The sequence below is a fragment of the Ascidia mentula genome, chromosome 9, assembly GCF_947561715.1.
Source record: "Ascidia mentula chromosome 9, kaAscMent1.1, whole genome shotgun sequence".
NCBI classification, from domain to species: Eukaryota; Metazoa; Chordata; class Ascidiacea; order Phlebobranchia; family Ascidiidae; genus Ascidia; species Ascidia mentula.
The window spans coordinates 8646665-8657512 of NC_138574.1; the positions used below are offsets into that span (position 1 = coordinate 8646665).

General features: G+C 35.1%; 2 protein-coding genes across 3 annotated transcripts; both read right to left on the reverse strand.

Annotated features, from left to right (window-relative positions):
• Positions 1-3881: 3881 nt before the first annotated feature.
• LOC145913423 (glycosaminoglycan xylosylkinase-like) lies at positions 3882-7168 on the reverse strand. The gene is made up of 9 exons (XM_083001073.1): positions 6938-7168; positions 6612-6822; positions 6241-6422; positions 5962-6158; positions 5707-5852; positions 5389-5612; positions 5216-5275; positions 4926-5060; positions 3882-4843 (listed from the first exon to the last, which is right to left on the reverse strand). The coding sequence occupies exons 1-9, from the start codon at positions 7045-7047 to the stop codon at positions 4756-4758; spliced, it is 1353 nt and encodes a 450-aa protein (XP_082857199.1). The 5' UTR covers positions 7048-7168; the 3' UTR covers positions 3882-4755.
• A 1753-nt stretch (positions 7169-8921) lies between these two features.
• On the reverse strand, positions 8922-10639 carry LOC145914072 (surfeit locus protein 2-like). Of its 2 annotated transcripts, none has more exons than XM_083001851.1 (6): positions 10481-10639; positions 10153-10316; positions 9984-10087; positions 9578-9649; positions 9257-9322; positions 8922-9164 (listed from the first exon to the last, which is right to left on the reverse strand). In XM_083001851.1, exons 1-6 carry the CDS (start codon positions 10556-10558, stop codon positions 8956-8958), a joined length of 693 nt encoding a protein of 230 aa, XP_082857977.1. In that variant the 5' UTR covers positions 10559-10639; the 3' UTR covers positions 8922-8955. The 2 variants fall into 2 exon arrangements, with proteins under 2 accessions (XP_082857977.1, XP_082857976.1); XM_083001850.1 differs by having other exon boundaries at positions 8922-9197.
• Positions 10640-10848: the final 209 nt, after the last annotated feature.

Genomic DNA, 10848 nt, shown 5'->3' on the forward strand with positions numbered 1-10848 from the left:
ACTCTTCGCTGCAGAATGTTCCTAAACAGTTGTAATTGTGAAAAAAGCACTTAATTTTTGTAACATTAACTGACCTGTATAACCCTTTATGCAGGCACAGTATGCCTTGCTTCCATCTACTGTTTCCAAGCAATGACCATGGACACAGTTTTTGAAGTCATTGCACAAATCTAGATCTTCTTCACAAAATGTACCACTATACCCCGGGCTGCAGATACAGTTGAAGGAACCAGGGGTATTAACACATGTGCCATTACTTTTGCAAGGTGTATGAAGACACTCATTGACATCAATAGAACAAATAACTCCTGAGAAAACAGATAGTGAAAATATGGCTAAAATGGTGCAAATGCTTTGTGAGTATGGTTTGTTGAATACCTGTAAAACCATGAGTGCAAATACATGTAAATGTGTTTTCACCATCATTGCAAGTTCCATTATTGAGACAGGGCCCAGAAATGCAATCATCGATATTGGTTTCACAGTAGGTTCCTTAATTAATATAATAGGTGCATTTTTTATTTGTTTGGAAAATTTGCAATTCTGTGTTTGAATACTTCATAAGAAAAAAACTGTAGCATAACATTTTTTAATGTTATAAATGTTATGTACATATTTACCCGCATAGCCATTTCTGCAAAAGCATTGGTATCCATTTACTTGGTCAAGACAATGGCCACCATTTAAACATGGTTCTGATTCACATTCATTTACGTTAATGAGGCAATCTTTGCCAGAATATCCCTCATAACAATCACATCTGATGTTGTTTCCTGCACAAAAATGTAGAATACAAATAAATGTTGCCACCATTTTCTGTTAAAATAAAATCACTTCATGGTATCAAATATGTAATTTGATTGCAAAGTAAGTACAACTGCAACGGTATCTAAAATCTTATAGTAATTTATACCGTTTTCAGTTTCAAAGCACTTTCCATTGTTGCATGAAACATTAAAACAAAGATCCACATCGTGTTCACAATTGTCACCTTGAAATCCCGCATTGCATGTGCACAAAAAGCCATTTATTCTTAAAAAAGTACAACGGTTGTTGTAAATTATTTCCAAAAAAACTTAAACTGAAGGTTTGAAATATAATGACCAATACCTGTCTGAGCATGACCCATTGTTTTTGCAAGGAACTGATAAGCATTCATTTATATTAATATCACACCTTTCTCCAGTAAATCCATTTCGACAAGAACAAATATAACCAGTTGAACCATTGGAACAAGTTCCCCCATTTTCACAGGGATCCAGCAAACAAAAATTAACCTGAATAATGAGAAATTAAGAAGACTAATATGTAGCATTTAAAAATCATACTGCATAAGTGTATCAAATGACTGAGAGCTGTATTTCCTATGCTTGTGTCTCTTTCTTTAAATGTACTAGTAACTTAATATTAATGCAGTCCTAAAAATAATGAATGCAATGCATTTTTTACCTTAATTTCACAAAACATTCCAGTGAATGAAACCGGACACAAACAATATGACTCCCCAATAAGGCTTTGGCAAGTACCATTGTTTTGACATTCAGGGTCGCAGGTGTTCATTACAATAGTGCAGTTCTGACCTGCATGGTAGTTTAATATAGTCATACGATATTTCCTTACAACTGTTAAGTATTTACCTGTATATCCATTAGCACATTCACAGAAATAGGAATTTCCAGTGTTTACACACCCCAAGCTAAAGCCTTCCATGCAGTATCCAAGGGAGCAGTAATCAACATTACCCTCGCAATGTAATCCAAAATATCCATTCAAGCAATGGCATTTGTAGTTAAATTGTATTTCTTCACATGTAGCATTGTTCAAACATGGATTTGGCTCACATGGATCAAGGGATACATTACAATACTTTCCTAAGAAAGTATCACAGATAGTTAAATTGTGGTGCCAAGATAATTTGACAGTACAAGTCACAGAAGATTGTTTATTCACAGATATAGTGAAAGTACTCTTGCTACATATCATAAATATATGGTTTTGATTCAAAACAACACCAGCTAAATAATGTGATGTAAGTATTCAAAAATATAAGTCTCAACACACTGTTTACCTGTGTAGCCGTTTGTGCACTTGCATACAGATAAACCACCAACCACCTCACAGACAGCATCATTTTGACACTTATTTTCATGCTCCTTATTGCAACTAAGAGATAATTCACAGCTTTTTCCAGTAAAAGTCATGGGACAAAGGCAAAAGTATCCATTTGTCTTAAAAATAATATTGAATTTTAGATCAACATGACTTGGGAACAAAAATTTCACTTTGAAGGTGATCGTTTTTATGAAGGCTAACTTTGATGCAATAAAAAATCTGCAACAGTGTTTGCACATGTTTCCTTTAATATATAGTTAATATATTTTGGCTAGGGAATATCAAACACACATTGGAGATGCATGTTCCATTATTCTTGCAAGGTTGTGAGTCACATTCATCCAAGTTAAGACCAATGCTGCAATCGACTCCAGTAAATGTTGATGGGCACAAACAATAGTTACCTAAATTATGTAAGAGGGGCAAAAGATCACATTGAAAAATAAATTTTGATTTAAATAACTTAAGCACATTCATGTTGTTTTTGACTCATTATTTATATTCAATAAAAACGAAATTTCTGCTTACTGTCCTTTACTGCCACACAAGTTCCATTGTTTTTGCAAGGTGATGTTAAGCAAACTTCTGAATTAATTTCACAGTGAGTACCAGTCCAGCCAGAATTGCAAACACATTGATAGGTGAACTCAAACCCTCTTTGACACAGTCCGTTGCCTGGACAGCAAACAATATTAAAAAAATAACAGCGTGTGTGATTAAAAATTATTTTGTACCAAAGCAAGTTTCCCCATCCAAAATACAGTTGTGATCAAGCAAAGTTATATTTATTCTATACCCATCCTCACATAGGCTACTGTCATCTGTCAAAAAACAGAGCATCTATACATTAAAATATTTAATATTTACAAATTAAAAAAAAATACTTACCATTATAAGCAGTGGTAACAAAGTTTTGCCCAAGTTTTAAAAAGTTGCTATAGTTGTCTTCTTTTTGAATAAATGAAAATTGTGAAGTGAAAATTCCCTCATAATTGCAGTCATGAAAATGTGACTCGTTGGGTAAACGAACAAGTGAATCTGCAACATATATATGTGTATGACCGAAAAAACAAATTTTCTCAGCAACAAAACATGAACTTACAGTTGGATTTGATTCCAGTAAATTTAATTTTTTCTCCATTCACAATTACTACTGGACACAACTGCAAAGGCAACTCTACAAAAAAGTGAAAATAAGTGTAATTTAGTTTATTGGTTACCAATTTTATGACACAACCTTGATCACCAGAATTTTCATATTCCTCTTCTTTGCCAAAACAGCTCAGCAAGCTATTACACTTTTTTGATTGAAAGTCAATTGTTACATTTCTTTCCGTCTTGAAGCCATGTTCAGTTGTGGGGCAAAAACCAGTTGTGCTGTAAGCCACATGAAGTAAAATGCTTGCAAGTAAGTATGCGAACATTGTATACCATTGGCATTCTTGCTTTTTACCATCTCACCTAACATTTTAAGCACACAATTTCAATAGTTTAACATTAAACAATTAAGATGAACAAAAAAACACATTTTTTGCAAAGGCCCTTTATGGTCATTAATAATAACATAAAGTACACCCCGAGAAAAAAACAATAAACTACATGATAGCTTTACAAATCACCATTCAACAACAATGATTTTTCCCCCCAAACTCGGTTTCAAATCTACTTCACAGCACTCAAACACCACTTGTGCACTCAAAACTTTTTTTCAGCATTGCCCCTCACTGGCTCTTACACAAATTCACTCAGACACATCTTTCTTAGTGTGCAGACTTTATTGCAAGATGTACTATATATGAATAATACAGTGACAGATTGGTGAAAACTGCAAATATTGGCACATTCAAGATACATCATGTGTGGAAAGTTGGTGTCACAGTGGCTACAAAGAAAGGAGTTAATTTTAAGCCAATGTAGATCCATTACACCAAACAAACAAATTCATTTTATGGGTGAAAAATACTAACATGTGCTTTTACAATACATCTACTTGAGCCAAACAATGTTTCTTGCAACAATGTTCTTCTTAGGAGTACATATTTCATACTTAATTAAAACGATAGCACTGAAACTAGCCAAAAGCTTCAAGTAAAAGAAACACAACCGGATAAATAATCTTTAAAAGGAAAAATAAAAAAAATAAAAACATAACAAAGCAATCATAAGTACACAAAAATGAGTCCTGGAAGACTTCACCAATGTTAACTGCAATATGTAAGCTGTGACCTTTGTAAGTAACGCTTAATGATTTAATTATTTCATTCTTATAATTCATGTTTTTGCCTGTCACAAACAATGGAACACACATCACGATTTCCTAAACACATAAATGTAAAATAAAGAGGATTTATGTGGCTCCAAAGGGTAGTGCATAAGTAAAAAATACGAATCATAATAGTAGCTATTCCACGCAACACATATTCGGCACATTACAAAGAAAAATACAGGTAACACCTAATATCCATGAAAAGTTCGTGCTTTCAATGTTAGGCATCAACAAGTTGTGTACAACATAAGGAACAAAAAATAGTCGTACAGAAAACCTATTTGCCCAGGATACAAATAGATAAAAAATGCTGAGTAAAAAAACTGCATTTGGCGTATTTTGAAATGCTTTTGTCTTTACATTGTGAAAGCTTTCTGCTAGGAAGTGTTCCAAAACTCAACAATAACATTTGATTTCCCTCTTTTATGAATACAGTTATCAATTGTCTCTATTATTGTGGGCAATCTAAAGAAACAGAACACATGGTTTAGCATACAATAGAAAAAATCACAAAATAGTCCTTGCTATGAAAAGTTGAAATACACACCGTTTTTCCATGGCACTTAGGTGGGAAGGATGAAGTATTGGAGCGATAGGATCATCTTCCATGATTGATTTTAACAGATTTGTGAGCACGCCTCCAGACAGTTTGTGGAGTTTGTTAAGGGTTGAATTTCTTAACCTATACAAATGGTTACTACAATAATTTCACACTGATCAATGCCATATATTTAATAATGTACAAGTTATTCATCAGACAAATTGGTCTGATTTAAAATTAAATATCTTTTAAAATTAAAAAGTAATAGGGCAGATTGACATTACGTCAAAACTTACAGACAACACTGTCGAATTGGAGCCAGTATACTTGGTTCATGCACATGAGGATTTCCGAAACTGCAACACAAGTACAGTTATAAATTTAAAAAGTACAGCACTAGGCAGATAGATTTTTATTTACAAAACTTAAACACATCACACATAGAATGGCATTTGTTAAAAATTATTACCTTTTTGCATTATCCATCATCAGCATCATCACATTTGGACCGAGATCTTTAAATATCTCATAATGATGTCGGTCAGCATTTCCAATTAAATAGTCAAAAACAGCCCCATCTGTTACGTCCAACAAGCGAGGACCGCTGTCATATGGTGGTTTGTGTTTCACCACACTATCACAATAGGTTTCATCTTGTTCCCATTTAGCACTTCGACCATCAACATATGTTCTCTACATAAATTTTCTTGGTCAAGCCTGTTTTTATTTCAGATTTACAAGCATATGTATATATTTAAACATTTAAACAAAAAAATAGAGTTTGTACTTGGTATGGATGTCTTTGTTTTTGAAAATGTGACCATTCTTCTGGCAGCCACAAGGTAACAGATCCCTCCATTATTTCACCATCTGCACATGCCATTTCTTTTTCCTTGCAGTAGAGACATATTCCGAAATAGCAAATGTTGTTATCTAAATATAAAAGGACATATACACATTATTTATAATACAGATTTTTACACAGTATTTATTAAAAAAAAGTTCTTTTTACAAAATCAATCAGTCTTTTTCTCATATATACCTTTAGTTCGAAAGGTGTTTAATAGTCTTTCAGTTGCAACTGGCATAACTTCTTGTTTAAGATTTATGACTCGACCAACCACAAGGGGAGCTCTCCGAAAATCAAATATCCGATCAAGATGAAAAGCCGCAATTTCAGCATTATGTCGATCATAACCATCATATGGTTTTCCCTCAATGACATGGTCCCTTTCATATCTAAAGTATTATTAATTAATATGGACTACAAAGTACAAATAACGCCATTTCACAGTTGATTAAGGCATGATTTAAATATAACCTTTTTTGCTTGAAAACAACTTTTTGACCACCTTCCAAAACAAACAACAGTTTAATTTGGGTGCCTTTGGGCAGTGCATCAGCAGAAACAATTTTTGAAGTGCTCATAAGCTTCAGTACCGAAGCCATTTCTTTGTGGTAGGTAGGATATATTTGCCGTTGCCCTACCCAGCTGCCAGCTATCTAAGGATATAGAAGAAAAAACAATTTTATTTATCTCTATAAAAGCGATACCATATTTTACATTTTTAATATGTTAACAAAACTTTGTCTGCATTAGACTGATGTATATGTTTTTGTAGGTACGAAAGGTAATATAATAATAATTATTAAAACAATGCAAGTTTCATAGCAAAGAAAACATAGAATTGCCTCATATAGTTCAGCAGGATTTGCAATGGGTGCATTCTGGAAGTCAAGTTTCAATCGCTGCAGTTCTTTCTCTACATATTTTTCAGCATCAGTTCTGCGTGGATTTTCTTCATGTTTGATTAATTCTTTGTGTTGGTCCTGGGGCTTTTGCTGGTTAATTAGATGCAGATCAAGCTTTTCATTTTCATCCAAGAAGTGTTGATTGGTCTTTCTGTGTAATCAAACATGAGTTTGTGTATTAAAGCCCAGTACATCCTACATAAGCAATGTGCCGACATAAACTTAATTTGTTACTACACTGATTAACTCATTTATTGAAGGCCTACCTCACGTCTTGCAAAGGGCGATCTTGCTTTACCCTATTAAGGATTTTGTACAGAGTTCCCAAAACAATTAAGGATGTAAAAATGACAACAAAACGTTGCTTAAGCTTCATGTTAGACACCTGCTGAAGGTCAGTGTGGGGACAAGTTCAAAGTTACCAGCCTATTGCTCCCATATCCCAAAAAAGAAACTACACACATTTGTAATGTAAACTTGTTTGAGCGTCTGCGTGGTATTCGATGAAGCGTATCAATTTACTTTCTGCTATTATCACGTATTTTTGTGAGGTACGGTAGTTTTGTTCCTAAAATATGGAATTTTTTGTCAAGCGCAAGTATGTCAACGGCTCCGGATTTAACAATACTTATAATATCTGTATATTTCTACTAAATTAAAGATTCTGCTGGTAATTGGCCCTTTCGATCTCTGTCCTTTATTGCATGTCTTAATTTTTTTTTACCTGGAAGGGTCGCATGGGCGAAGACCCAACATCAAGCTTCTGACACCATGTTGCCATGTTGGCAGCAGGTCCCGACACCGATGATCTGTTCTTGGAGCGAAGTTCAGTCTGAGACCAAAACAAAGATCTGGGACCGAACACGGTATAATCTGTGAGAGATCACATTGTGATCTGTCAGACCGAAAACCATGATCTAGGAGACCGAAAACTATGATTTGTGGAAAGAGTCGCAAATATATAGGGATACATCAAAGACGAGACAGAAACGAAGAGATAATAGCTGCGATTACGCGACAAAGGAAACTTAATTGGAAGAAGTAGCGCAAGTTGAAAGACGTAACGTTAAGCGAGATAACAAGCGAAGGCGCCAGAAAGACGAGTGTAAATGTAAAAGAGTATAAAGCGGTTTCAAAAGACCAAGTTTAAACAAAATATCAATAAATATTCGAATTACGACAAGCCAAAATCCCTACAACCTCATGCGCACTGGGATCCTCTTAATTCGTTTGCGGCACACTAAATTTTTATGTCATAAAAGGAAAAAACAAGGCCTTAATTAGGTGAACGAATGCGAACGTTGTTTGTTCGTGTCATAAAGGAAAACGACGATTGCAGTGGCAACGTATAACATTTTAAATAAAATCTTTCGCGGCCTACAGTGTTAGAAATCCTGCTCTATTGAAAGAACGTATAGTCGCCTAGGCCAAAATTTGATCAATGCCCACAGGCAAGTGAAACTGGTAAAGATTATGTTAGCCGCCTTAACTATAATCCTGAGTCCAAATTTTTGAAATAGTTTTGACTGCATCTCTGTGATGAGTCCCAGGCGTCCAACAGGGGTGACTACTACGGAATGCACGTTAATTCACCGGCTATTATTGGAGCTGCCATATGCAAAATTCTAGGCATTCAGACACGTTTATGTGCCATTTCCCTCGGATGCAGATTTTAACACCAAAATTCCGGACGTCTTTCTGGCATCCCTAATTTAGAACAGCATATAATTTTTTTGGGATTCTTGTGATACAGATTCTGGTAAAAAAAAAGTCCTCTAGGTTAATCTGGCTTTTAATTCAGTAAAAATAGTTCGGAAAACCATTGCGTTGCTTAGGCCACGTATAGGTACTAAGGTTAACAATCTCCCCAAAATAGGACATTTTATACTTAATTGCCGACTTTTCTGTTTTATTAGATCAAGTTTTCAGTAACAACCTTAACAGGTTTGGACCAACATTTTGTGTCAAAAATTGAACATTGAGCTACGCCATCCCTAAAGCTTGCTTATATCGTTGACTTTGCTTCTATCATTCTCTTTGCTTTCGCAGAATAAAAAGGACCTTATCCAGGGCTGCCATCCAAGCAACACCGAAGATAAAAACGTTTAAAAAAAATTTTGATTCGTCAAGAAAGATGTTTAAAGTTGAGAATCAAGGAGTTGGAACGGAACGTTTCTGCAATCCTGTACAATTGAAACCTCATACACTTACAAACCTAAAAAGACAACCTAAAATTTCCACAAAAACAAGTCATATTAGGAATTTATTGCAATACCAATAAATATTATTCTCCATTTAAGATTTTGAGCTGCTGTAGTTTGTTGGGCTTTCTTGTGTTAGGTTTTTGAACTTTAGGCTTTTTTGATAATATCGGATGTTCCTTTGTCGTAGATTTTCGTTTACTTTCAGAATTGGGGAGTGATTTGCCTTTCACTTTTTTCTTTTTTTTTGATGTTTTGATGGACTTTGGTGTTTCTTCTTTTTCATCGCCATCTGAAGATAACGTTAACCTCTCAAAGTATTTTTCTGTAAACAGCATGATAATAGTCAGAGAGTGAATTTCCTTGGTTTATAAGAGTACAAACCCGGATAAAGGTCTGAAAAACTATCATCAGACTCATTTCCATTTTCTAAATCTTCATACATTTCAACTGTTTAACAACAAAGTGTGTGTAAGAATCATATAAGTACAACAAATCACATTTCTGTGAGCTTAGCAAGACGTCTCGTGCTGACTAGTTCGGGTTGTATGTTTAATCAAGCCATCGTAGGAAATTCATTACTGGTGAAACCAGTGTTTTTCCAGCATTTAGTATTAAAGGAGTAGTTTTGTTAAAAACAATCAACTTTTTCACATCTGATGATACTGATTGTGCAAATAAATCACATACAGAGCACTAACTTACCATCTTTTAAGTTTTGTCTATTCAGTTGTGATGTGGGAATAAACTTCTCCCCAGTCTGTTGACAAGTTTCCCCTAAAATGAATGGTTTGTTAATCATTGTAAAACCTGAACAATTTTAGACACAGTAATATTTCATGCGATGGCATAATTGGCAAAAATCAAGCTCCCGGTGAGGTTTGAACTCCCGTGAAACCACTGAGCTTCTGTAGCTCAGTTTGTAGAGCGTTGGGCCTGGTTAGCCCAGGGTTGTGAGTTCAAACCTCACCGGGAGCTTGATTTTTCAAATCTCGCTCCGATTTGTCAGGAAAAAGTGGCTGATCCAGCTAGGCTGCATTGCCTGGGCTGCCAAGCCCGTAAACCTCATAATGACAATTTTAGATACTTGCTTTTTTTGAAATATACTTACATCTCACTTTTGCTTTGAGATATCTTCTTCCATTAACATGGCGCAGTACATGAGCTGGTATCTTATTAACATGTCGAAGAGTTAGTGTGCAAAACAGCTGATGTCTATATAAATAAACATAAATTAGGGAATGTGTTATTCTATGTATGCAGTGAGCTAAGATACATACTCATGTTTTTTCTTTATGCTCGGAACCAAGTGTGGAGCAAACTTTTCAAAATCAAAAGTCTCCAAAATGTTCTTTGATAAGCGCTTGTATCTCTTTCCATTTACATGTTGCAGGACTGCAGATTTCCGACAAGGCATTTCATGGTCAGTAAGAGAGCATTTTACCTGTCAACATGAGCTTGCAACAGCTATAGGCACTATACTTAGCGTTTAATACCACAGTAGACAGGCCGACAGTTGAGCTTGCAACAGCTATAGGCAATATACTTAGCGTTTAAGACAAGCCGACAGTTATAATACTACGAAAATTATCTTACTGTTGCATATACCCGATTGTTTTCCGTGACTGACAAGGTTGGATGAATTTTGAGCAGTTCCCGAACTTCTTCAGGTCCTACTTCGCCCATTACGGAGAACTTTGTCTTGTTTAAAACAGCTGCAACATATACGGAAAGCGGAAGACTTCACTGCGAAACGCACCTATTTCATTTCACAGAAATATTGACATGTGCGCAAGAGCTTATATCCCATCACCGTAATGAGAATACAAAATATTTTGTGTGCAAGTTTTAGTATTCTATGGTGCAAGTTCAAGAAACTTTTGTCGCCAGACTATGGAACTGAATAATTAAGGTAGGCTGGTGCACTATTTTGTCTGACTGCAGGTGCAACTTACAACAAAAATTTTTGTTTTTGA